At 36.3% G+C, this 26894-nt stretch overlaps 5 protein-coding genes across 6 annotated transcripts; 4 read left to right on the top strand and 1 right to left on the bottom strand.

Annotated features, from left to right (window-relative positions):
• Window positions 1-2467: 2467 nt before the first annotated feature.
• Window positions 2468-4163, top strand: LOC140796448 (F-box/LRR-repeat protein At3g26922-like). The gene is made up of 3 exons (XM_073149485.1): window positions 2468-3430; window positions 3598-3756; window positions 3867-4163. Exons 1-3 carry the CDS (start codon window positions 2468-2470, stop codon window positions 4161-4163), a joined length of 1419 nt encoding a protein of 472 aa, XP_073005586.1.
• A 1512-nt stretch (window positions 4164-5675) lies between these two features.
• LOC140796313 (oxygen-evolving enhancer protein 3-2, chloroplastic-like) lies at window positions 5676-7377 on the top strand. Its single transcript, XM_073149290.1, has 3 exons — window positions 5676-6051; window positions 6763-7058; window positions 7169-7377. The coding sequence occupies exons 1-3, from the start codon at window positions 5751-5753 to the stop codon at window positions 7265-7267; spliced, it is 696 nt and encodes a 231-aa protein (XP_073005391.1). The 5' UTR covers window positions 5676-5750; the 3' UTR covers window positions 7268-7377.
• Window positions 7378-8898: 1521 nt separating this feature from the next.
• LOC140796305 (trans-ocimene synthase, chloroplastic-like) lies at window positions 8899-12329 on the bottom strand. The gene is made up of 8 exons (XM_073149281.1): window positions 12209-12329; window positions 11983-12111; window positions 11653-11908; window positions 11197-11566; window positions 10890-11102; window positions 10562-10700; window positions 9552-9800; window positions 8899-9297 (listed from the first exon to the last, which is right to left on the bottom strand). Exons 1-8 carry the CDS (start codon window positions 12323-12325, stop codon window positions 9001-9003), a joined length of 1770 nt encoding a protein of 589 aa, XP_073005382.1. The 5' UTR covers window positions 12326-12329; the 3' UTR covers window positions 8899-9000.
• A 5278-nt stretch (window positions 12330-17607) lies between these two features.
• Window positions 17608-19040, top strand: LOC140796309 (F-box/LRR-repeat protein At3g48880-like). Its single transcript, XM_073149285.1, has 2 exons — window positions 17608-17987; window positions 18315-19040. Exons 1-2 carry the CDS (start codon window positions 17656-17658, stop codon window positions 18838-18840), a joined length of 858 nt encoding a protein of 285 aa, XP_073005386.1. The 5' UTR covers window positions 17608-17655; the 3' UTR covers window positions 18841-19040.
• A 1471-nt stretch (window positions 19041-20511) lies between these two features.
• LOC140796310 (uncharacterized) lies at window positions 20512-25496 on the top strand. Of its 2 annotated transcripts, XM_073149287.1 has the most exons (2): window positions 21649-22413; window positions 24219-25496. In XM_073149287.1, the coding sequence occupies exons 1-2, from the start codon at window positions 21766-21768 to the stop codon at window positions 24258-24260; spliced, it is 690 nt and encodes a 229-aa protein (XP_073005388.1). In that variant the 5' UTR covers window positions 21649-21765; the 3' UTR covers window positions 24261-25496. The 2 variants fall into 2 exon arrangements, with proteins under 2 accessions (XP_073005387.1, XP_073005388.1); XM_073149286.1 differs by lacking the exon at window positions 24219-25496 and having other exon boundaries at window positions 20512-22565.
• Window positions 25497-26894: the final 1398 nt, after the last annotated feature.

Here is a 26894-nt window from a genome sequence, read left to right as displayed (position 1 = left end):
CGAAGAACATATGACAAATCAATTGTATACATATTTGAAAGCAATATATTCTTTTGAGAAACGAGAAATGCCCATTGGTATATATTAAGATGAAGAGTTATCACACAAAAGGAAGAAAAACAATAAAAAGGTAGAGAATATTTTAAGGGGTAAAATAATATCTAAAATTCTTAATTGTAAATTAGAATTCACCAAAGTCCTATGGTCGTTTTGACTGACTTCTCGAAAATTTATCAATTTCCTTCTTTCCATATATTTCGCCAAAAGAAATGGAAAGAGTCCAACGCGACTTGAATTCTTTCTCGATGGGAATAGTGCACTAGTAGAAAAACAATCATGGATAACATTAAGTACAGATAAAAATAATATAGAGAGAGTATTTCGTGAATATGTAGCGATAAAATATATGATTCGAGGATTAATGAGTCAAAATTATGATGAAACAAACATGAAGAAGCTAAGCCTCATGTTCTAGCCGTTTATATTTCAAGCTCAAATCTCATTTATATAATGAAATTCCATTTTGTTTCCTTGAGAGAGACCATCCCTGACGAAATTTATAATTGGATTATCCATTAGCAAATAGATGAGCTAGATTGACAACTCTACATAGAAAAAGTCCTACTATTACCTCAAAAGGGACACAAATTACTTAAGCTATCCTATCAGATATCTAGGGCATCCCTATACAGAAAGGCTAACTGATTAGGGAGCATAATGTCGATCTAAAGAGAGGAAATTTTTTGTGATCAACCGAGGTCATCCATCCAGTTAGCTAGTTGGTTAGCTTCTCATTAAGAAAAATACTACTACTTTTTATAGCTCTAATATTTCTTAAGAATCATTCTGTCGACTGAATCAGTTAAATGATGTCGAGCAAAGAAAACCAAGCAAGAAAATGTCTTTCCATGAATCTTTAAATGACATTTGGAAGGTGATAATATGCAAGTATAGGAATAAGTGAGAGCTACAATATCTTAATTGTTTATCTATCATTTCACGAATTATTAATAAAGTGTGTGAGAGAGATGACAAATGATGACAATGTTCGTGTTTGAGAAGGACATGGAATAAGTGAAATTTAAGTTTGATGATCGAGTTGGTATTGAAATTTAAGTTTGATTAGAAAATGGGTAATAGTAAGTGCCTCTGATTCAAAATCTAGCAAAACTTGATAAGGTCATGGAATAAGTGAGAGCTACATCATCTTAATTTTTTATCTACATTTTGTGAATTCTTAATAAAGTATCTGTGCGAGAGAGATGACGATGATGACAATGCTCGTGTCGGAGAAGGACTGTGAATTGATGATCGAGTTGGTATTGAAATTCAAGTTTGATTAGAAAATGAGTAATAGTCGGTGCCTCCGATTCAAAATATAGTAAAACTTGATAAGTTCATGGGACCTTTGAAAGGGGAACAAAAACTATCAAACCTTTATTGGCAAAATTTTCCAGATTGCATATTTAGATTTTCAAGATTGTACTTTCATTATTTTAGGAAAGTTTTGTTTTATGTCGTTCTTTGTAGAGCTCGGAGTTAATTCCATTTGTCTTGAGACAAGTTAAGTAGGATTTCGCGAGTCTTCATCCGAACTTTCTATTTTGAGAAATTTTGCCATTTTTTATCAAATTACTTTCCTAATTTAGAAAATTTGTCATTTTTATCAAATTATGTGAGTCCTAATTTATCTTATATAAAATATTATAGGCTCGTGGAGGCTATTTATCAATGAAATTTGAGGTTTTTGCAACTTAATTTGCATATTTTGTCTAATCATAAAAGCTGTTGTTGATTTGGCATCCCAGAAAATCAACATACTAGTATTTACCAATATTCATCTTGAACAAATGGATTCAAAATTATTTAATTTTCCTTGAAGCTTACTTTCTTGTATCAGAGAGAGAGAGAGAGAGAGAGAGAGAGAGAGAGAGATGCATTCCTTCTATTGCTATATATATAGGCTGCTACCATGGCTCGAACCTATGAGATCATGGTATTTATTATCACAACAATGTCCCGCATTACACCTGCATCAAACTTATACAATCAAAGGTAGATGTTCCACAATACTCTACTTTTCTATTTGTAGCATTAGTAGTAGCACTCCAAAACTTTTTCTTGCATAAATATATCCCTGATCTTCTAGTTCTGTATGTGTTTTTCAAGTGCTACTGTATATGTTTACGCGTGTGCATATTCTTTTACTACCAAATCTTTTGAAGGATGAAGCAATAAGAGATAATTATTGTCACCTTATCATCTTCTGATACAAGAAATGCATAGATGCAATATATCTAGAAACATGAAAATTTCTGCTTTATATATATATAGTTTTACCACAAGCATCACTTTGAAGTAAACCTGCAAAATATCTCACATCCTCCTTTTTGTTGGCATTGTGAAAATACTACTAAGTACTGCATGACAATAATACGTTAGGAACTTTGCTGCAGGTGCATAACCAATGGAATTCGTTGTCGCAAGTAAAAGAAGCCGGCTGGCGAACAATGATGGCGAAACAAGAAGGGCTACTACAATCAATGATTTGCCGAATGTTATTCTATGCTACATAGTATCCCTACTTCCTCTGAGGGACGCTGTCATGACTGGAGTTTTATCAAAGGCATGGAGGAACATCTGGAGTTCAATGCCGAACTGGGACCTAGCATACGTTGATTTTCCTCGCATCAAGAACAAGAGAAAGAACTTCGAAGATTTCATCGAGCGCGTAATTTATTTCCATACTGGACCTGGCATTCAGTCAATGAGGATCGCTCACCATTACTATGATTCAAGCAGCAGAAGGGCCGTTATGTGGATCGACTACTTGACAAGAAACCGAATTATGAATCTAGAAATCGACATCAGCTTTCCGGTAGCGCTGCCGTTTTCGGTCTTCACATGTGATACCTTGGTGTGTCTAAAACTCAGAATGCATGAGATGTGTGTGAGAATGCCTGCTAATATTTGCCTTCCAAACCTAAAGAAGTTGTGGCTTGAGGAGGTTGTGTTTCATGGCGCCAGTATCTTCCAGAGATTGCTCGACGGATGCCCGAACTTGATGAACTTTGTCTTGAAAGAGTGTCTCATTAACGGACCGAGGGATGTCGATATCCTCATAAACCAATCCAGTCTCACCTACTTGAGCTTCATCAACTGCCGTTTCTTCCATCAGGCCGCGCTTGTCTTGTCAGCCGCAAACCTTACAGAGTTCAGATACAAAGGCATGAACTTTGTGCTCGGCAAGTACAGCTTGAGCATCCTATCAGCAATAAAGGAGGCTAGGTTAGATATTGAAGAACAAGGTGGTAGATACCTGGAGTATAGGAGGGATGGATTTGCATGTGTCCTTGGTAAGAATATGAATCGGATTCTGTGGGCTCTTCGCAATGTCACTGACCTATTTCTGAGTGAATGGTGCATTGAGGTAAGGTACCTATTTAAGAACTTCTTTTCCATGTCAAACTTACAATCTACATAAATCTATAACATATGGCTATCCTTTTCTTCGGTAATAGCTCAATTTGTTGGAAGCTGATTTCATTATATAGATTTGCTAACTTTGCCATAATTATCATATTTGTGTGTATCAAGTACTTGACAACAATATCAAACATCATCACTCTTCCTCCCTTCATGAACTTGAAGTCATTATCCGTGAGCATGTGCCCTAACAGAGGCCACGCATATATCTTAGTCAAGATAATCAACGCCGCGCGGGGCCTACAATTCCTCAGCATCACAAGTCTGGATGTAAGTAATAATTTCTCACACTTAAGCACGAGCTACTAATTCTATTATCAGCTAGCTACCATTTAAACCAGTGTCAGTCTTCTTATTCCTCACCTGAATTCCTTCATCAGTGTTCTGCGCCAGGAATTTACTACAACGAAGAGAGGATCTATTACTACCCCGAAACCCCAGACATCATGAGGAACAGAGTGATCCCCAACCGTCTGAAGAAAATTGAGCTGAAGAAGTTTGGAACAATGGAAGATGAGATGATGCTTGTCATGTACTTGCTAAGGAGCTCTGTTGATCTGGAGCATCTCATCATCAAGTGTGCTTCATGGGCTGATGTGGCGATGCGTTCTCTCATTCGCAAGAGGATCCGAGCCTTCTTTCGAGCCTCCCCTAACGTGGCGGTGCGGATTAACTGAGTACATCGGCGGAGGTCGGCAACAAGCCCGCAGGTTTGGTGTATAGGCTGCTTGCTTGTCGCTTACTCCAGAACTATGAGGAAGTCATGGAACTCCTAGGAACTTCCCTAATAATAAACTGGTAGTAGTGGTGGTTGTGTTTTAAGTACTAAGAACTTAAACTTTACAATGTTGTGGTATGGCAGACTGTCTATGCTGCTTGCTTTGTGTGTTTAAGTACTTGCAGAAGTTCTTGAATTGCGTTTCTGCAAAATTTCCAGTTGTTTCTTTAGTAGTAACGTATACATGCCTATGCAACGTGAAAGTTGACATCTTTACTAACGGTTTCTGTTTTCTGGATCCATACTTAATAATTTGTTTAGTAGTAACGTATATATGCCTATAATTGCAACGTGAAAATTGATATTTTTAGTAAGGTTTTCTGGACCCCGTGCTTAATAATTTGTTTAGTAGTAACGTATATATATGTCTATGCATGCAACGTGAAAGTTGACATCTCTAGTAACGGTTTCTGGACTCATATTTAGTAATTTGTTTAGTAGTAACGTATACATGCCTCTATATGCAACGTGAATGTTGATATCTTTAGTAACTTTTTCTAGACTCGTAGTAATTTGTTTAGTAGTAACGTATATATGTCTATGCATGCAACCTGAAAGTTGACATCTTTCAGTAACGGTTTCTGGACCCATATTTAGTAATTTGTTTAGTAGTAACGTATATGTGTCTCTGCATGCAACGTGAATGTTGGTAACTTTAGTAACGTTTCCTAGACCCATACTTAGTAATTTGTTTAGTAGTAACGTATATATGCCTATGCATGCAACGTGAAAGTTAATATCTTTAGTAACGTTTTATAGATCCATATTTAGTAGTAACATATATATGCCTATACATGCAACGTGAAAGTTGACATCTTTAGTAAGGTATTCTGAACCCATATTTAGTAATTTTTAGTAGTAACATAACGTACTTATGGTACTACTAAACAAACTGAGATAGCACCTATATTTGTAAGGTTTGTCTGAAAATTTTATAATTTACTGTTTACTCTTAATTATCATTGGACAATTTGACCCTTGAATTTAGGGGTGAAAATAGAGTTTTCTAATTTAGTATTTAAATTTTGTTGAATATGAATTAAGAATTTTCTTTTCATTCATATTTTTTTCTAATAAATTTTATCCATCTTGACATCTGAATTTATATTTATAATAATATAGTCTATTTAAATAAAGATATAAATTGAAGAACAGTAGACATCCTTATAGCCATACTTATAATTTCATGACATTTTATTTTAATATATAGCGATATATCGGAAAATTCAATTCATCCCAAACTTGCATTGCCCTCGTAGGACCACGATAAACGAGAAAACATCAGAAACGTGTCAACTACTCAACAGCACAGTGGCAACCCACTTACCCACTGCGCCAAAAGCGGAAACAGTGCCACGCGTCCACCATCCCCTGGTTAGAAACCTATCCAAATCAGGGAGAGGCAGATAAGGTATCCATCCAACATTATTATTCCTCCCCGATCACAGAAAAAAGCCATCGGTGGAATTGAGATCTCGAGGGAGAGATGGCACAAGCTGTGGCTTCCATGGCTGGCTTACGCGGCGCATCTCAGGCTGTACTAGAGGGGAGCCGCCAACTCGGCGGCTCGAGCCGGTTAGCCAGGCAGGGGAGCAGCCGGGCCAAGTTGGGCAGGGTTGGGCTCAGGATCCAAGCCCGGGCCGGAAAAGATGACGCGGCAGTTGGCCGGCGAGCCCTGGTGGGCCTCGTGGCCGGTGGCCTAGCTGGCGGAGCGTTTGTCGAGGCCGTGCTTGCGGAGGCGAGGTCAATTAAGGTTGGGCCACCTCCGCTTCCCTCCGGTGGACTTCGTGAGTAGTCTGAAACCCAGCTCCCCCTTCTTTTAAATCTTTTTAGTTGATCGATTAATGATGGGATTATTTAGGAAATACTTGACTTAGTGCTAAGCTTTCGTAGTTTCGCTTACGATTGGTACGAATTCACCAGGATCGAGGCACAATTAGCCAAGTCTTCTCAAATTTCCCCTAGTTTTATTAGAAATGCAGGTTATGATTCGGAAATAGTGAACCGACTTTTTACATAATTTTCACCGAAAACTTTCAAAATACCCGCTGCATCCTTTAAAATATTATGATTGTCATTAAAATTATTGAAGTACGATTAAATCTAATTAATCAAAGTTACGACAAAAATTAGATTAACCAAACTTTATTTTGTCCTTATATCAATTGCGTAAATTACTTCTAAGGATATCACAGTACAAAAATAGGAAAATCAGTGATAAATATTTCACGCTTTATTTTAGTTATTTATAAGAATTTGCTCACCTTAACTACTATTTGTTAGAAATATTTTATAAATATTTAGTTAAAAAAATTAAACATAATGATAACTTTGAAATGGTTTTAAAAAATTTAGTTGCTGTTATATATGATATTTTAAAGAATGTAGTAGTAATTATAGTATTGTTAAAAAATTCAGCGGTAATTATGTAAAAAAAATAATTAAAACAGCAGGTGTAAATTGAAAATAATAATAATAATAATCCACGTCTTGAACAGCTGGTACTTTAAACTCCGACCAAGCAAGAGATCTCGTACTTCCTCTGAAGCAGCGATTCTACCTCCAACCATTGGCTCCGTCCGAGGCCGCAGCGCGAGCCAAGGAGTCCGCCAAGGATATCGTAAACCTCAAGGGCTTAATTGATAAAAAGGCATGGCCGTACGTGCAAAACGACCTTCGCCTCAAGGCATCTTATCTCCGTTACGATCTTAACACCGTCATATCCGCAAAGCCGAAGGAGGAGAAGAAGTCCCTCAAGGAACTTTCCGGGAAGCTCTTCGCCACTATCGACCAGGTAAATCCCTAGAGAAATTCTCATTTCGCACCCTACTTTGTCGACTTATTCTAAGTTTTGGGGATTTTTATCATTTCACACCCTGTTTTTATGTGCTTATTGGTGATCAGCTCGACCACGCCGCCAAGATAAAGAGCACCGCGGAGGCCGAGAAGTCTTACGCAGCTACCAAAACAGCCCTTGATGACATCCTTGCAAAGCTAGGATAGTTGAAAGAATAAGCTTATGGTATCGTCTAAATTTCTCTTCATTTTTTTATTTGTGCTCAAGAGATGAACTATTTGTTTGATTTCTAGTAAAGTTTTATTATACCGGACCATACATTTGATACATGGAGAACTGATAGGTCTGGTAAAAAGCTTAATGCCACTAAGGTCATCTCAGAGATCAACTTCTTAGAACAAAGCAAACGTTTGAGAATCCATCTAAGAGCAAACACCAACAGAGTGTGCTAAGGAAGTAGAAGCCTTTTATGATAGCTATACACCGACAATTAGAATAGAATTCTGAATTGCGGGGCATTGGACTCGGCTGGCCGGATAATCTCCCACTTGCAAGGCTCAAGCTCTCCGGCAACCGGGCAGCACCCGACGAGAGCTGCTCGCGCACCGGTCGTCGAACCGAACTCGAAGAATGCCTTGTCTTTGGGTATGCCTTGTAGCTCTTGTGTGACCTGTTGATTGTTACTGTTTGAATGTGAGGTTTTCTTTCCCCTCCACCAAGTCAGGAACCCCATGATTCTAGTTGAACGAAGGAGAACTTAGTCTAAAGTAGGAGGCATTAGTAATTGATTTATAATAGCTTGACACCGAACTGTACATGGGCTGTGCATTGGAAGAGGTTGGGCTTGGAGCATCTGGAACGCATGGTAGATCTGGAAAGGAAAGAGGTCTAATATGTCCTAAGTACGAGGACATGATTAATTATGTGATGTATTGAATTATGGAGGAGGACGCAAGAATAATAGAACAAGGATCAGATGCAAACCAAGAAAATTTCTCATTGCTCCGTTCTTGTGGTTGAAGAAATTTACACATAACGAAGATTAGAAATTAAGTTAATCTTACGTATCTGCCGTTTTCAAACACGTCCCTTTGTTTATCGTTCGTTGTACGTAGAAAGTTTTGGATCTCTTACCAGCACCATTCTTTAAACTGAAGCACTTAATCACTTAGAGATCCGATTGAGTTGCAATGGTCAGGCTTTGTATCCAAAAGTAATAGTACAAATAACAATTATTATCAATACTGTTATTGACTCTAATATTTTCGATTAAAAGCCTAAATAACTAAAATATCCTTTATATCGTCAAATCGGAGTGTACTTTTGTGCAAGGTAATTAAGCGCTATTATATTTTTCGTTAATAGTTAATTAATAATTATAAGTTAGTCTAAATACTTAATAAATTAAATGGTTAAGTTTAAAATAGATAGAGGTAAGTTAAAAATCTCTGTCTAACCAAATCGAGAACAAATTGGGCATAGATTTCTCATCATTAGTGCGACTAAATCTGCTAATTATAATGAACGAATCTTGGAGGCACTCGGATAAAAAGATGTTATTTACAGTCCTGAACCCATGAAGGATATTTATCCTCATTCCATATTCTAATAGTAATTAATTGTTACAACTAGCTTGGCTGGCCTGATCGAGCCTACCAAACTTCAATTCAAGTGTTAATTACCAGAATAAAATAATAGTGGAATTTTTTTTCATCCGCACAAAAAAAATAATCTGCTCTGAAATATTGTAGGAGTAGTTTTATCACTTTGTAATTTATTAGCACCAATAAAAATATCTTTATTTTATGATGAAAAAATTAACAGTCCGACTTAATTATAACCACAGAAGATAAAAGTACTTAATCATTAAAGTCAATATAGCTATAAACCAAGGGATCAAAACTATAATTTACTCTTATGATTATTATTATTATTATTATTATTCCATGGGGATGTATTCGAAGAACATAGAGGTGATTTTGTTCTTGGTAATGCCAGTAGAAGTGCCGACGCCGTCGCCGTGTTGGTAGATGCAATGAGCAGCTCTTGCCATGTTCACCGCCATGCTTGTGAAACTCTGTGGGAGATGACCACTTAATAACTTCTCCTTGTTCAACTGTGTCCAAGAGTAGCTCATCAACCCCTTTATAAACTCCATGGACGCCTCCTCCGTCCCACCCGTTTCATTCTGATGACAGTCCACTGATTTGGAAACGTCTCCTCTCCTCTTCTCCGCCTTCCAACACCAACAATCATAAATTTTATATGTATACCACTCTTTCCTATTACTTCAAGATAGTAGAAAAGGAGGGAAAAAAGAAAAACTACAGTTTGTTTTAAGTTCAAAGAATGAGATATGGGGAAGGGCAATTTCAATATTTTCTTTTATGTCTATTTTTTACAGGAAAAAGGAAAATTTGTGAAAAGAAAAGGAAAAAATCATGATGATGAATTCAATTACATACGAAGGGCTAAAAGAGAAATCATCACCTTAGAAGTTGCCAGATCATTAGCCAGACGAACGAGGAGTGAGGACCAATATATGATTCCAGATTCATCTTGCAAGCTATTCCTATCATCTCCAACTGGTTTGTTTCCCAATAGAAAATAAGCATGAGCCATAACAATGGGGCCTCCCACTGTGATCCATGCATTGTTGAGGTACTCCTGAAGACTGGGTTTGTATCCCTTGTTGTACCATTCAGCTTCAACTAAGAATGCTTCACATAATCTCTCCCACTTTGCATTTTGGAAAAAAATATTAATTATCATTATTGCTGTTACATTTATCCACCCCGGTAGAGCTAAAGCTCGATTGAGCTTGGCTTAAAAATAAGCTAATTCAAGTTTGATTTGTAGAACAAAATCATAATAAGACTAAAAAATAATAATATAATATTTAAATATTATATAATAAATAATACATAAGATTAATAGGAAATTTAGATCAATATCTAAAGATTTATAATATTATCTTCATAATCATGCCTTATATCAAGCTTGATTTAAGTCTAAACTCATATTCAATTTAGGCTTAAAAATCGTTTATATCTTATCTGCCAATTTAAGCTCAAGATTGAAATTCGTTCGAATTTCACTTAAATTAAAATTATTTCAATTCAAACTTAATATTATAATTAGATTTAAAATTAATTTTAATTCAAGCTTAATTAGTGCTAGGCTCAATGACACAACTAGTTGCATTCTTTAAATTATCATGAAAATTATTGACATTTTTTTAAATATCAATTCGCCCATTAAATCTAACTAAAAACTAAACTTAGATTACAAGGAGATTAATATATCCTTGTATAAATTTAAAGCTCTCTATTGTTACACAATGGCATACTATCTATAAGAAAATCTTATTTCTTGTAAAAGTTTTTAGTTATTTACATATATATCTTGAAAAAAGTTTTAAAAAAAAAAGTAGCGACAATTTTGATATATAGATATATACATACATATATACATGCATATATACATATATAGATATATACCTCTTTCTTGATGAGGGATTTAGCATCCCAGCCATGATCCATTTCAATTTCAATTGAAGCTTCGTTGATGAGTTCGTTCACTGCCAGGAAATACCACTTCATGTAATCTGGAAGCCCATCCTTTGCCTCAGGATGCAAACTAGAGGAGGAAAGTAGAATATTTCTGTTATGTTAGGCTAATGTGGTTTAGGTTAACTTGGAGGTTTTTCAATATTTTAGTAAAAATAAGGGCTATATCTTACGTTACTTACCTTAAATAATAACAATAAAGACAAAACATAGGTCATATCTTGATAAAGTTCGATATATATGTAGTATATAAGATCACCTTTTGAGAGACTGTGTGAAGAGTTGAGCTTCGTCGAGTGTAGCATAAGTGTCGTATATATCATCGACCACCGAGAGGATGGAAATAATCTTGGTGAGTATGATCCTGCACTTGGAGAATTGAGGCTCCGAGGCAATCCCCACCGTCCACAAGTAATTCTCAAGTAAACGATCCCTAGAATATTTTAGCTTTTTGCCGAGTTCTTCCCACCACCTATATATTGTAGCATGGCAAAGACTTAGCAACTCGATCGATCTAGAAACTTGAGAGGTAAGTTAATGTAATTATCTACTAATACTAATGATACCACGAGAGTGTTTTCATCTCCTCTAGATGCAGTGACTGGATAATGTTGTAGTCTAGCTTTGCTAGCTCTACAAGGAGTGGATTGCATCCTTCCTCCCTTTGGTAGCTATGTATGAAGTACTTGTGTTCCAGCCTTGGCCTCCTCCAATGCAAAGGAACCTCCATTGCATGTCTTACTTGCTCCACAAGACTGAAGTCAGCATCCAATGGCAATTGATTGAGATGCCTAAAGCTGAATTCTCTAGCTTCCTTCAGTACTTCTCCTTCGTCTACTTCTATGTACGAGGCTTCGTATAAGCTAAGTAGCCCTCTAATATCATCGGCATAGCAGCTTCTAAATCCATTCTCGTCTCTAAACCTGTCAAAAATATCTGAGTTCCATGCAGGGATGCAGTTAATTGAAGTCTGGAATCGATCAAGCCTTTAGAGATGTATTGCAATATTTTGAGTCTCTTACCAGTGGACACATAGTAACCATGCTGTCTTAGGAGTCGAAAACAAAGGGCGCTATCGCCTAAATCATCGAAATGCTCGAAACCATTGGCATAGGCATTACCGAATACATCATTGATCTCTTGCTCAAAATGGCATGCCACTCCAAGCCGTTGCATCAAGTTGATGTGTTGGAGTTGAGCTGAGAGCCCATCACACGCCTTAAGCAGTGACTTAGCCTCAAACTTGAGTTCGTCCAGATACTCCGTGAATCTCTCCTCCTACCGTATCAAAGTAAATATATAGCATTTAAACTCAACGAATGCTCTAAAAACTTAAGCAGTAAGAATCTCACGATAAAAGGGCTCCGCATCGATTGGATGAGTTCATGATTCCAAATGCTCGGATGGTAATTTGCTAATCTGCGCGTAACCTTTTGCAAGCTACACCTTGTGTTCCGTTTGTTCAAAATTTTGCAAGGCATCTACATTGTGCACCAAGATGAAGTGTTATATATATATATATATATATATGTATGCATGCTTAGTGTTTGTAAACAAAGTTGTTAATAATTTGCTAACCTTGTCATCATGAGAGCTTCCATACAATAGAGGCAGTTGAAGAGGGTGTGGTTCTCGTGCACTTCGCTTCACGATAAATAACTTGTGAATAGAAAGGGAAGGCTTACTGATGAGCATTTTGTTTGGCAGGAGAAAGAGAGGTGGAGATGAAGATACTTCCCCCTTATCACTTATGGCATACATGTTGATATAGACACGAGCTTGTAATGTTCTGCTCCTTGTCTTATCTTATATATACACTTGTGATTCTTTACCCTTTTTTTTTCCTAGTTGATCTGATCTTTTGATTATTCAAAACATTGCCACCTCACTCTTTGCTATATGACAATAATATACAGGTGCAGACGTACCATTACAATATATTACTACTAGAAAATATATTTTTTTGGGGGCTAAAATATTTAGCAGCAAGAGATTGATTTGTAATGGCAAATACTCTCCATAAATCTTAGCGAAAAATAAATATTCAGTAAAATTATAATTTATAGCGATAAATATATTTACTATTATAGGTAGAGTTTAAAGTGATGATCATAATTGTTACTATTACTGATTTTTAAGAGTAAAGAACTTAAAGTAGCAAATATCATTTGTCATTAAAAATTTTTTAGTGACAAGTATATTTGTTGCTAAAAATTTAAACTTTTCTAAAATAAAACATCTCACAGATTATATTATACCTCCAAAATATAATTTATATTATAAATATTCAAAAATTCACATAGTGTACGGAGTTCACGTGCCTATATTATATACAGAAAAAATAATATAATATGGGACAAGTATGTTTGGTTTTGTTCGAGATATCAAAAATTAAAATTAAAAAGTGAGCAATAGATAAAAATCAATCCATAGATAGGAGTGACCATTGTCTTGCATAATTCATCCTTAGTTATAAAAATTTTTATATAAGAAATAAAATAATAATTTTTTTTAATATAATTACATATATAGATGGTCAAATAATAAAGGATTCAGTAGCATCACTGATAGTTTTAAACCGTTCTTATTATCTAATTAATTGTTCACTTTTTATTATTGCCATATAGATACATAATTTTCAAAATTGTTATCTCACTCCACAGGACGGGTCAGACTCATTAGCATTCTACATGCTATAGCATTTTATACACCTTTGATCCAACTTGCACGCAAAACCCACAATTATAAACTAATGACATATGTCATACAATCGATACATCCACGAACCTTTGATCAATTTCTGCAATATTAATTTTGAGTATAAAAATAAAAATGTTTGAAATATAATTGCATGTATTTACCCGAGAATCTAATGTATAATTTAAGACAAATTACTGTATTTCAATAAAACAAATTACTACCGAGGATACTTGCAATGCATCATACTCATCTTAGCATGGAAGATTAATTATCTCAATTATCCCAAAAATATAATTGTCACTTGCAGACATTTTTTTCTTGATTAAAACGTGCAGGCATCTTGCTTGGACCCAGTCGGTGTTATTAATTAAATCCCCTCTGTTTCTGTGCGTCATTATCAACTCGTCAGTCTTCAATAATGCTTCAATAAATTAATTTTAAAAAAGTAAATATTTAACTCCAATTGGTTAAGTAGGAGACAGAGCGTAGTACGAGATCTCTGAGTCTGCGACCTGTCGCGATCCACAAGATCACGGTCCTTAGTTTGGATCTCGCATTTTTGAATGGTAGATATTTTGTCCATTTAGGGTAAAGGCCGTAGGGGCACTGAATGCATCTTAAAATTTGACCACCGGTACTAAGACGGGATTAAGCCCATAGACATCGAATTATTTAATGGTTGGTGATTTAACTTAATTGTTTAGTTCGGTTAATAATTTGAGGAGCTCATCACAGTACTATTTAAAATATAAACTAAATAATTTTATTATATTGGTAGTAGGTGTTTACATTTTTGTGGTTAGCATCCTGTCATTTTAATATTTATAATTTGAGACCTTTATTTCCTTATTAAATATGCTCGTCAGATGTACGGCTCAATTTGGAAATAGTGAAACAAGTCAAATCGGAAGGAAACTGGTTGATATTTTAAAGTTAAATGCAGGAAAGTTTTCATTTAACATCCCGTCTTTTTATCTCTTTCTAATTTACACCCTCCATTTTTGTAATTTACAATTCGTACGTTCTTACCCAAACGTATGGAAATATGGGATAGCTTTTATGAATATTTTTAATTTTAAATAGAGCATAAATTTAAATCAAAAAGGAAATTAAGGTAAAATATTCATTTTGCACCCACCCTTTTCATCTATTTTTTTTATTTACAATTCGAGGCCTACTTTTTACTAAATATTTTCAGAAAATACTCTATTAAATTCAGATGTTATGAAAATTATATAGAAAATTATTGAAGTGAGTAGGATGTCATACAAATTATAGAGAAAATAAGGATCGAATTATAAAATCTTTAAAATCAGATTAATATATATATATATATATATATTATGTAAGATTATTAGATATAATATTACAGTCAAATTTAAGTATAATTAGAATAGATCGCTTCTCCTCTTTAAATAATTTTATAGTTAAAATAATATAATTTTGAATTTTGAATTTTGAATTGAATTTCAACTATTCAAAACCCACGTGTGAATTTCTCCACATGGTCTGCTATGTTAATCAAGTCGCATAAGTAAATGGTTTTTTTATTTTTTAGAATAGTAAATGGTTAAATGGTCTATTACATTCTTTCGTTTACCTCCTTGAGGTTTATGGATGTAATCTCGCCTCTCGTGCATTAATCCACATGAATGCTGGGCAGATGGAGAGGGAGTGTCTCCCTGATAAAAGATAAAAGATAAAGTCTGGGTCACGATTTTGATTGCTGTTATGTTTTATCAGATTTAGTAATATATAAATCGAGTTACCTTTAAATTTTAATAGAGAAATTTTAGAACAAATTTGCTCGCTTCTCATCTATATGATAAATGAATATATTGAATATCGTTTTATCGAACCGATAAAACTATCTCCTCCAAATTTTCGATCTGATGAGAACCTCCACCTTCCTTTTGGTGGGAAGTTGACACGGATGACTCTTTTGAGAACTTCATGAAAATTGGAGGGATAGACTTCGTAATTCGACAATTTAATTGTACTCCTATAACATTCATAGAAAAAAAGAGCACGCATGTGATTAGTGTGAACCCCAAAAGGGCATAACGGTAGGCGAGGAGAAGGAAGAAAAATAAAAAGAAGGGAAGGAGAAGAAGAAAAGGAGCGAGGGAGTCTTCCTTCTCTCGGTCTTGTTGTGATCCGATCGCCGACGGCCTCGTGCCTCGCTGCCAATCCTGTGAGCTTCCCCTCCTCGCGTGGATGCCTTCAATGGCATCCTTTGGTGCCCTCATGGTCGGAGCCACCAAGCAGCCCTTTGCTTTGGTCAGCAACCTTGGTCGTATAGCTTCTGCTAGTCAAGGAGAGAGTGCCGGTAGGGTCAATCGAGGCTATTGATGGCTAAGATAGCTGGCAGCTTTCCTTCCCCGTTGGGGGGCATTTGGTTGCATTGTTGGGTGGCTGCTACCTACTTCGTCGGCTAATCAAGCATAGTGGGTGTCTTCCTCAACCTATAGGGTGTCGGCAGTAGTGCTCGTCGACTGCCCATTTCCCTTACTCCTCAGCTAGGCTAGGTTGAGGAAACGGAATTGGGATGGGTCGAACCCTCCCTTGGTGTGCTACGCCCCAACCTTAGGGTTTGGGTTGGGTTGAGCCCTAACTCAAGTTGGCTTGGGCTGAGTGCAGCCCAACCCAAGATAAGGGTGTTATTGAGTTGGGTTGCCTAGCCCATTTCGAGTTTGGGTTGGGATGCAGCTCAACCTAGGTTGCTAGTTAGGTTGGGCTGTTGTCAGCTCAACTCATGTTGGGTTTAAGCTCGGTGCATCCTAGCCCATGGTGTGGCCCAGCCTATATTGTTATAGGTTGTGTTGTGGCCCAACCTATTTGATTTTCTTAGTGGATTGGGACCTTCTAGGCCTATCTTAGTGGGTTTGTCGTGCTTGGGTTGATGGCTGCTCAACCCATTTTGCTATGGACTTTGAGCTAGCTTAAATAAATTTATTATTATTAATTTATTTAAATCTTTTATTTAGTTAATCTTGTCCGACATGAGCTTTACTTAATTATCTTTAGTGAATATTAGTGTTCAACTATATTAATTATTATATTTTTTTAAATAAATTAGACTGTGGTCTCAAAGTACCGTTAGAGATAATCGGGAATTAGCTCTAATTGGAATTTGGTGTGGTCAATTACAATTTGGTTAAATTAATTTTAGCAAATGAGTAGTTGATTTAGGGATATCTATATTAATTGAACATGTCGAATAATTAATACAAATTATCATTAGTAAATTATATTAAGCAGATTCTCTTAATTAATAAAGTGAATTAATTAAATATTGTCCATGTGATTTACCTAAATCGATAATAATTAGCGTAAGAAAGTCAAGAGAATCTACTTTAGACGTTAGAAATAGAAATATACATAAATTTGATTAGAATTAATAAAACTATAATTATTAATCTATTAATAATATATAATTTATAGATATATATATTTATATACATGTAAATGCTTCTAAGTATATTTAATTACCAATTGTACTAATTGTATTTGGATAATAATTATATCAATGAGTGCATAATCTTAAAGAAATTAGCTGCTCAAACTTTTACTTTCAATAACTAATTAACATCGAATGAATAATTAATATAAATTAAATAAAAATAAAAGATTTTTACAAATCACACCTTATATTTTATCTATTTTATGTATCACACTCCGTTTTTAAAGATTTTATAAAAAGAAGAGAAATTAGCAGAGTACCTAAGACCTTGTTTACTTTAGGAATATGTCAATTCTAAAATATATATTTTTATTTGTTATTTCTAAAACAAGGTATTTATTCTAAGCATATAAGTATTCTTATGTTTATTAATATTTTAAAATAAAATTGTAATAATTATTTTTGATGTAATATAAGTAAAGAAAAAAAATATTTTTTATAAAATTACGATAAATATTTTTTGATTTGATATAAAGTAAATTGATTGAATAAATATTAAAGATAAATTAGTAAGTAAATTATTATGTGGTATAGATATAATTCTAGTAAATAATATTTATATTCTAGATTAGAGCTATTATAATATTTAGCTGAAATAATTATATTTCATAATAAAAAAGTTATTCTTAAAGTTTGAAGGGTCATAGAGTAATTGCTATTGGGAGAGAAAAATGTTGGAAGAATAAGAGCGAGAGAGAGGATTAACAAAGATTACGTCGGAGAGAATATAAATATCTTATTAGTTATGTGATATTTATATAATAAATTTTGACGAACTTGAACCAAAGAGTATTAATAAAGCCGAGACCCAAACCTTACTCTCCGACTCCGACCCAACCCTCCTATTCTCAAACCTACACGGATGTCTTCTTCCACTCAGGGCGGAGCGGGGAGGTGGGAGGATCTCAACCGCGACCTCCTTGTCGCGATCTTGGCCAGGGTCGGGGTGGCGGATCTGGTCGCCGCCGTACCTTTCGTGTGCTCGTCGTGGCGCGGCGCCGCCATGGACCCGGCGTGCTGGAGAAATCTCGATTTCAGCAATTGGGACGCCATCTCGTACCACCTCGGCCTCCGAGGCCTCGACGGCTTCCCCGGGTTCCTCGAGTTCGTCCTTTCTCGTACCCACGGTCTGCTGGATTCCATCTACTTCCCTTCCTTCGCCGATGAGGACGACCTCCTCTTGGTCGCCGAGAGGTGATTGTTTCTTCGAATTGGGTGTTGTTGTTTGGTTGCTGATGAGATTGTTTTAGCGGAAAAAAAGTCGGATTTTTTTGGGTTCTAGTGGTGTCATTTTGGAATTTTTGACTCTCTTAGTTATGAATGCAGTTTCTAGAATTTTGAAGAATGCAGTTCGAATTTTGTCAAAATTTTCTTAGGATTAGGACATTTGGTCATTCTTTTGTGGAGCATATCTTCTGATTTGAGGAACATCTTCTACTCGTTTGCAAATTTCTTTAGTTGGAAATGCGATTGAATTCCTCAGTTTGTTACAAGATAAAAAAAAAATTGTGGAACTTTCAGGTGCCCAAAATTGCTTTACTTCAGTCTTCCAGATCCACATTTATCTGCGGATAAGTTTTGTGAAGCTGTTTCCAAATTACATTTTCTCAAGGGCATGGCAGTAGATGAAAATCTTATTAGCTACGAAGTGCTTCTGCATGTTAATCAGTGCTGCGCCAACTTCACTGAGTTGAAGGTGTTTACTGGATATTTGGATGATGAGATGGCGTCTATTATCTCCAATTCTCTCCCACGCTTGCAGAAGCTCGAGATAACTAATACCAACTTCACAGCACAGGCAATTATCACTTTCTTGGATCAGTTGAAGGAGCTTGAGCACCTTGACATTTCAGGATATCAGAGTTCATCAATCACTGATGTAGTCCTTGAGAAGAGTTCGCGTCTGAAGGTGTTCCTTTGGGACTCAAGAGTTGAGTTGGGCGAGTTCGTCGAGTGTTCCAATTGTGGAGATTCATGGCTACTTGAGAAGCCTTGCGGATGCATGCTGGACCAAAAGATTATGGAATGGTTATCTAATCTGTCATGAGATCTAAATTGGTTGGACCTTATCAATCTCTCTGCAATGTGGATTCTTGGTTCATTTTTTTCCCATTTCTAAATGATGAGGTGCTCCTTGAACATTTATTTTGCATTCAAGAAGTTTGATTATCTGACTCTTCACATTAGTTTGTATTCTGTACATGTTTTGAAATTGAAATAATTCTAGTACTACAAATTTATATTTCACCAATGATTTGATATAACTTATCTTTTCTGCTTTCTATATTATCATTTTTTTTAGCTGGCGTAAAGGAGGAGGATTGCAGCTTGTATCTTTCCAATGTAAAACCTTTGTCTAGAAACTTGAAACTATGAAAACTAATATATCCAAAATTAACTCCTTCAGGTGAAGAAATTAGTGCTAAATAATGCATCTTCATTACCTCCAATGCATTGATGAGCTAAGGATGGGATACTGCACATCATTCTGAATGTGAGTGGACAAAGGTCCAGATGAAATGACTCGAGGGATATCAAATGTAACACATCTATAGAATAACAGTTTTGGATTGTCATATTGAAAAAAAGAAGTTGAAATATGAGATATCACCTTACATATGGATAAAAGAACAAATAGATGATATCATATTTTATTTTGTTCTCTTACTAATTTTACTGAAAATATTTGCTTCTCTAAGACAGGTGAAATTTTTCTTAACTTTGATGAGTGTTCCGGATAGTAGAATCGACTTCCATAAAGACATCAACATTAAAGACTATAATGCTTTACTAGAGAGATAATGAGATATATAGTACAACAAATAGGTCTATGATGTTATCTTTATGCTTAATTGAAATGATATTTAAAAGTAGCATGAAATGTTTTTCCTATATCTATAAGTAATAGATATGTTTAAAAGATATTTGGTGGAATAGTTCGGTCCCAAACGTGATATTTTACTTGGAATAGTCGAGCAACTTTAGCGATATCCTGATACTACAAATTTTATTCTTATGACAAAAGTTAGCAGCGTACTTCATTTGTATGCACCATTTATGTTATGCTTCATAACTTAATGCAGCTACTGCTTTGAGAAAATTTGCTTTAGTTGATGAAGCAGTAAATTGATTTGAATCAAGTTATTCATTTTTTGTGGGAGTCAGTACGATATTTTGATGCTCCACATCATTGTTTGGCAATCCATGATGAATGTTGTCATTTTGAAAGTATGAGGGAGAGAAATTATGCCTTGGTCTTCAGGATGTAGAACAGTTTGGTTTGTGTCATGCCTATGTACCCAGGGAACGTACTGTCTTTTGTGCTCGTCAAAGGGGCAGAACTCTCCAGGAAAGTATCAATAACTATAATAGAACTGCGCCTCAAATGCCAATGTGCCATACATCTTAGATAGCTACATGACTCTTTTCTCTGTTAATTAATTCTCTTTGCTCAACTTGGTGTCAACTTGGTGTGGGTTGAATGCCCTTTTGGTATTTATTAGGTATTGAAATCTGTTATTGTCTTCTTAGGTTGGATATCGTCAATAACCTCACTGATGGAATGAAGGTGTCTACCAATGTGTTTTACTGTTGATAGTTGCCAACTCATTCAGCTATCTCGAAAAATGTTTGGATTTATGGGATAAAACATGTGGATTGAGTGCAAGAGTGATATATTCTTGTGTTGCAAATCATTGAAAGTTTGTCATGAGAAGAGAACTTAAAATTTTATTTTTAGGGATAATTACACAGACACCTTATGAACTATAGCAAAGTATTTCCGTTAAACAAAAATATGCCTAAAGAAGTTGAGATTGTAGCTGTGAATTTGCCATGGTGCCAGTGAGTAATACGAGATTGTTTTCAGCATTCAGCTTTCATGACCTATTCATTATACTCAAAACAAAAATCTTCGGAAATTCTAGTGTAAGAGAGATAGAGAAGCTGAGGAAAATAACACAACACCTCAACATTACAAACATCTCTGCTGTGATATCTAGCGCACATCCACTACTTGCACTACCGGCCGCACTCTTAGGGAACTTGACACCGCCGCCGGCCTCAGGCGACCCCTCATCATCACTATCGGCACTCTGCGAGTCTCGGTGTCCCACTGGTGCACGGTAATTCTCACTTGCCGGCGAACATCGGGCCAACCCGATGAGCGGCAGCACCGGCAGGTCCCTCGACCTCTCGTTGGCTAAGCTTTCAAGGGCATATCTGGAAAAATCGAATCTTGATCAAACGGCCAGTTAAACCTATACCACGGCGAACTCATCCAACTACTGCACGGTCGACTGTTCTACGTAAGCAACAAACATCATGCGGCAGTAGTAGCACACCCTCACCCACGGCCTTTCGTCGGACGCCTTGGTGCATGAGCCGGTCTCGGCGGCTTCAGGTTTGCACGCCGATAGCGCGTCCCACGCCTCCTTGACGAGCATGAACGCGCCGTCGGCAGGAGCGGAGAGGTTCTTATCGGGGTGGGTGAGGATGCGGAGCTCCTTGTGCTTCTTCTTGATTGCTTTGAGGTCGGAGGTGTACTGTGGTTATGCCTATTTGATATACTAAGCTTTTATTCGTATCACTCTATTATTTGAATAAATATGAAGCTTCTACGATGAATAAAAATATAATCATATTTTAAAAAAGAGATATATTATAATAGTTAGATAATAATTAAGAATTAAATCTTGTCACATTAGATGAAGAAGATAAAAAAGAGTATATATATATTTTTAAATTTTAATATTTATTGTGGTGGAAAGATTTAACGTTTGTAATTCTTTCTAGGCAATGTTAGCTTAGGATGTGAACCGTAATTTTTTTTTTCAAGACTAAGTTTTCCCCTTGTATTAGCCTGATCTGGGCTTACTCAAAATTGCCCATCGTCCTCTTAGGCGCATTTCAACAAACAAAATGCCTCCATAGTCTCTTCTGTCTCTCGTCCCCCCATCTCCGTCTCTCTCTAATGGACGGAAACGTCCGCCGATTACTTAACCGCATCTCTCTAACCTTCGCCACCCTCGCCACCATTGCCCTCTTCCACCTCTTCCTCCACTCCTCCTCCTACTGTTCTCCTCCCATCTCTTCCCCTTCCCACCCGAATCACCGATCCCAAACCCTAACCTTAGCCCCCTTCCCCAAGTCCTCTTGCGACGCCTCTTCCCGCTCCTTCCTCTCCCCCGAGAAACGCTTCTCGAAGCTCCGGTCCTCTGCCCCCTACCGCCGCCGCGTCGACTCCTTCTCCTCCGCCGTCTTCCTCCCCCTCCGCCTCATCTCCCTCCTCTCCAACTCCTCCCGCGTCCTCTGCGTCTTTGCCGGCGCTGGACACGAGGTCGCCGCGTTGCAGGAGTCTGGCGTGGTCGATGTGACCGGCGTCGACCTGGTCGACTTCCCGCCGCTCGTAAAGCGGGCAGATCCGCACAACCTCCCATTCTTTGATAGAGTTTTTGATCTCGGGTTCAGCACCGGCGTCGAAGCTGCGCTCTTTCCGGCACGGTTCGCTGCGGAGATGGAGCGGACGGTGCGGCGCGGTGGGGTTGTCGTTGTTGCAGTACAGCGACAGTTCCAGGCGGAGGGGATCAAGGCCTTGTTCAAGAGATCGAGCGTCTTGGAGGTGAGGAATGTTACCTTGGAAGGATCTGAGATGAGTTTGATTATTATGAGAAATAATGGAAAGAATCCACCTTGAATCTTGATTCAGCTTATCACTTTTGTTGTATCTGTATGTTTCCATTGATTTATATATATATTGTATATTTAATTTTACATCCTTTTTGTTTTCTATATGGTGGAATCATGAAAATTTCTGTTTGGGAATAATCAGAGATTGATTCATCAATTTTTTAAAAGAAGGAAAACAAAATTGTTTTTGTTCCATAGAAATTTAGATGGAGGGCAAGTTTAGGGTGGAGTATCAGCTTCGCGGCCTTTGAAATGCCTGACACTTCAGAATGGACTAAGAATCCTTTTCTAACTATTGACAGGATGCAAGGAATATATAAAAGTCATGCTTTTCGAATTCGGGAAACTGATGTTTGAGATCTAATTGTTCACCATGCGACAATTATTTGGTATCACAGGTCAGGAGGAATAATGATGCAATGCTTGGTCGGTAGATGATTAAGTGGAGAAAAAGTCTGAAAGCCACTAAATAAACATTTTGCATAACATGTATTATTGTGATATATCGGATACTAGAGCACTAAGCTAAAGATGTCAAACATAAAATATGGTATCCCATATCATAACATTAATCCAATATTGAATTATGAATATAGAACAGAAAAACAAAGGTTTGAATAGGAATTTTTGAACTAGAATGGGCCCTGGCATTTACAAGGATTAGCATTTTTTCAGTGAAATCAATAGGATAGTTAAAAGGTCACGAAAAACAGGTTCCAAAGTTCAAGCAAAATGACTTCAGGTTTAGAAATCTTTCACAATGGAATGTATAGCGTTCGTAGATGGCCCTTGCCTTTGTTTTACCTCAGATACCAGTGGGACTTGATTGGTCAGATATTACTTCAGGACATTAAGAACATTAAAATACTTTTTTGTTCTTTCCGGACTCAAACCAATGGCATCACAGCACATATGGTCTTATTAAGGTGCTGTTGTTAAGTCATGTCTTTGGACTAAGTAGTCTATTAATGGAGCAAATGATCCTGATGAAAATGTAGGCCTGTTGGACAAAACAATACTGTGCAAGCTGCATGTCTCCCACTGATTAGTTTATACTTGCCGATGGAAGACTTTTATCTTATTAGATGTTTAATTTTATTCCGTAGAGGATTCACATAATATTGTTATATGTAATCAAATGGCATTTAAGCATGCACTAGCTTTATATTTACATCAGCTAAAATTGAATATTCAAGGCCTTTTGTTTTAGTAGAAAGTCCTGGTCACTAATTTATGATGCATCTTCTCATCATTCACCATTTAACTCTTTTTCTGAGTTTTACTCCAAGCCTTTTGTATAAGATGCTCTATTGATTGCCTGGGTACTTCAACTAATTGAAGGGCATGATACATGTTCACATTAGCTGATTTCTCTGATGGTATGGAATCCAACCATCCATTACTACTCTGAGTTTCACATTCAAGCCTGTGTTCAAGCATGATTTATCATAATACTCATGAATAACTTTCACAATGCGAAATTTAATAATTGACGCTTCATCTTGGATCATAGAAATTCTGTCCTCATTTGTGATCATACTGTATGAATGCTTCTTTGCTTGCTCTCATCCACCTAGGTTCATTTTTCCCTATATTGCACCTGACTTGGTGGTCCCTTCAGAAAAGGAACATGTGGAATGTTCTGATTTCATATGCATCAAACATGCCTAAGACCTTGGAAAATGACCATACTAGTTGAAGATTCCTAATACAAACACTCTGACATTTCACATGTAGTTGTCCCAAGCAATGGTGAAAACGACACGGGAGAACTCATGAGGCATACATTCTAGGGCTGATGATCTTAAGAGAAGTGAAGCATGCCTACTTCAAGTGGTGCACATGGAGGTGACTTGAGAGAAGATGACTGCTTACTGAATTTGGTCCATCCTTTTACATCATAATTATATTAGGCCTTGTTTGGTTTGTAACTGAGCTCTGAACTCGATTAGTTAGTTTCATTTTTTAGTCTTAATTTTTTTAAAAGTAAACTTGATTAGATATGAAAAAGATAAAAAGATATTTGATAACTAGTTTAGGGGATCCTTGAACTAGTTTAGGGAGAGTTTCTAAACTCAAAGCAAACAAGGCCTTAGATATTCTTAGGGAAATGATTGTTTTAAAATCTCAAAATTTCTCTTTTGATGATGGGCCATAGGTTCCATTAGGAATATAACTCTTTTGGTATGAGTATGAGCATCTGCAACCTAAACTAGGACTGTCCTATGTCAAAATCATGGATTGAAAGTTCTGGGCCTTGTGGCCAATTCTAATCTTTATTGCCAAAATAGATTGGCTGATCTCTGATCTAAATTGCTCGAAATGGATGGCTGATATGTATCATTTTTCTAGATCTGAATTTCTCGAAATGGATAGCCGATATGTATCATTTTTCAAAGTGACTCGATTTCGAAACTGATACTTAGAACTTTGGTCAAAATATGTGAGCCCTGACTGCTACATTCTCTCATAGTAGAATCTTCTTATTGTGGTCGCCTAAGGTGATTTTTTATTATTACTATTTTTAATTTTTGTAATGAAAGATCATAATATTTTCCTTTTATTTCACTTTGTCTCTGCTGTTATGCTAGGTAGTTCCAACTCAAAAAGAACTTTGTGAAATTTTTGGTAAGCGTCACTTTCTGTTGAATTGCATCCTCAGAATGCTCTCGACTGTCATTTTCACAATTTTTTAACCTTTAGGAAACGATAATGCTCAATTATTTGCTTCACAATATGAGTTCCTTTTATATTCAATCTGTTTGTTTATTTAGATTCTCATTTTTTATTCCCTTTTTGATTGAATCTTGTATATTCTTGTTAGTGCTATGCAATTCCAAAGCTACAATGCTAATCTTCTGTTGATAAATATAATACTTGAAGAAACTTGTCATTGTTACAACCTTGTGAACAGAGCAAATCTTGCTTCAAGATAAAGAGGCAGAAGAGATGTATGAACATGTTATTATTCTTGCTAATGGAATGAATGAGCAATGTGAAATGGATTTATGAGTATGCCCTGCTGCTTTCACTCACTGTTCACTCACCATAATGAGGCAAGCTGGCCACCCAAATAATTTCATGATGTCATGGTTTCTTACACTTCCTTGACTAAGTCTATGAGGTAGCCCTCACCAAAATTCCTCGGTCTAATGTGATGCGACTCCTATGTCAGTGCCCAAATTTATCTTTTCCTAAATTGTTGATGTGGTAGTCCCAGTTGATTTAATCATCCCATTATAAATTCTTTTTCACGTCCAGATTTGTTCAAATATTTCCTTACTGTAGGTCAAAGCTTTTTTGAAGCATATAGTCCCTAACAGGCTATTTCGTTGTCTTAAAAACTTCTTTTTTTTTCACTTCATGTAAAGTAAATTGACTAGGAAGATTTAATCCAACTGAAAATATTTTCATAAATTATTCTAGCAGAAGGTTGGAAAAGTTTTAGCTTCAGTAAATTGGTAAAAGAAGTCATACAGATCAAGGTATTGTTGGCACAAACAACTCTATAGGGCACGGTGGTGAACTTGAGCAATAAATCAAATACTGGCAATGGCCAATGTCAACCACTAAATTGCAAGTATTTTACATAAGATCTACTTGCCCATGATCAAAGAATCTGTCGTTCTTCAGGATTGGGTAAAGCTCAGAAATATTTCAACTCACAAGGATATGGAAGATTTATGAAGGAATATAATATAAGCAGGTGCTGTTGGGAGGATGCTAAAGAATAAACTAAGTGCAAAGGCAGAGGAGAGAGAGAGAGAGAAGCATGCCTTAGACTGCCTTTTCCTTCTCCTTTCTTTATAATATCATCTAAATTAGGCCTACTCTAAACAAATCAAACTTTTTAATCTTGGACTTTTTTAAATTACAATTAACCATCACGTCAGCCTACCAAACTATATTTATATATATATATATATATACACTAGAAAAGGTAAACCAACCGCAAATTTAGTGCTTGATTGCCTATACTTCAAAATATACACAATCCTAGCTAATTAAACTGATGCCATCCCATCAAAGAGTAATGGGAGATTTTGGTTAAATATGAGTCAATTTTTTAACTTGTGGACACCTTCGAGCTTCTGGAAAGAATGAAGAATATCGAGTTCCGTGTGAAATCTCTCTTGTGGAAGAAAATCGTGGGAGATTTCATCGAGATGGCGACTACTAAAAATTCTACGAGGCCTGGGAAACACTTGACCAGTTCTGTGGTCGATAGGGTTATTAGGATTAGTCCTCATCTACCTGAAGAGAAGAAAGACTAGAAAAGCCTTCTTTTCCTTTTCTTTTTTTTCAATTTGGTAAATGGATAATTATGATAAAAGTCTCTAACATTAAGCTGCCAATTTTTCATTAACTTTTTCACTCTTTCTTTTCTTTAAAATAAAGATAAAATAGTCCCTA

Source organism: Typha latifolia, chromosome 10, assembly GCF_019914945.1.
Source record: "Typha latifolia isolate L0001 chromosome 10, TyphaL0001v2, whole genome shotgun sequence".
NCBI classification, from domain to species: Eukaryota; Viridiplantae; Streptophyta; class Magnoliopsida; order Poales; family Typhaceae; genus Typha; species Typha latifolia.
This window is presented reverse-complemented; position numbering and strand designations above follow the sequence as displayed.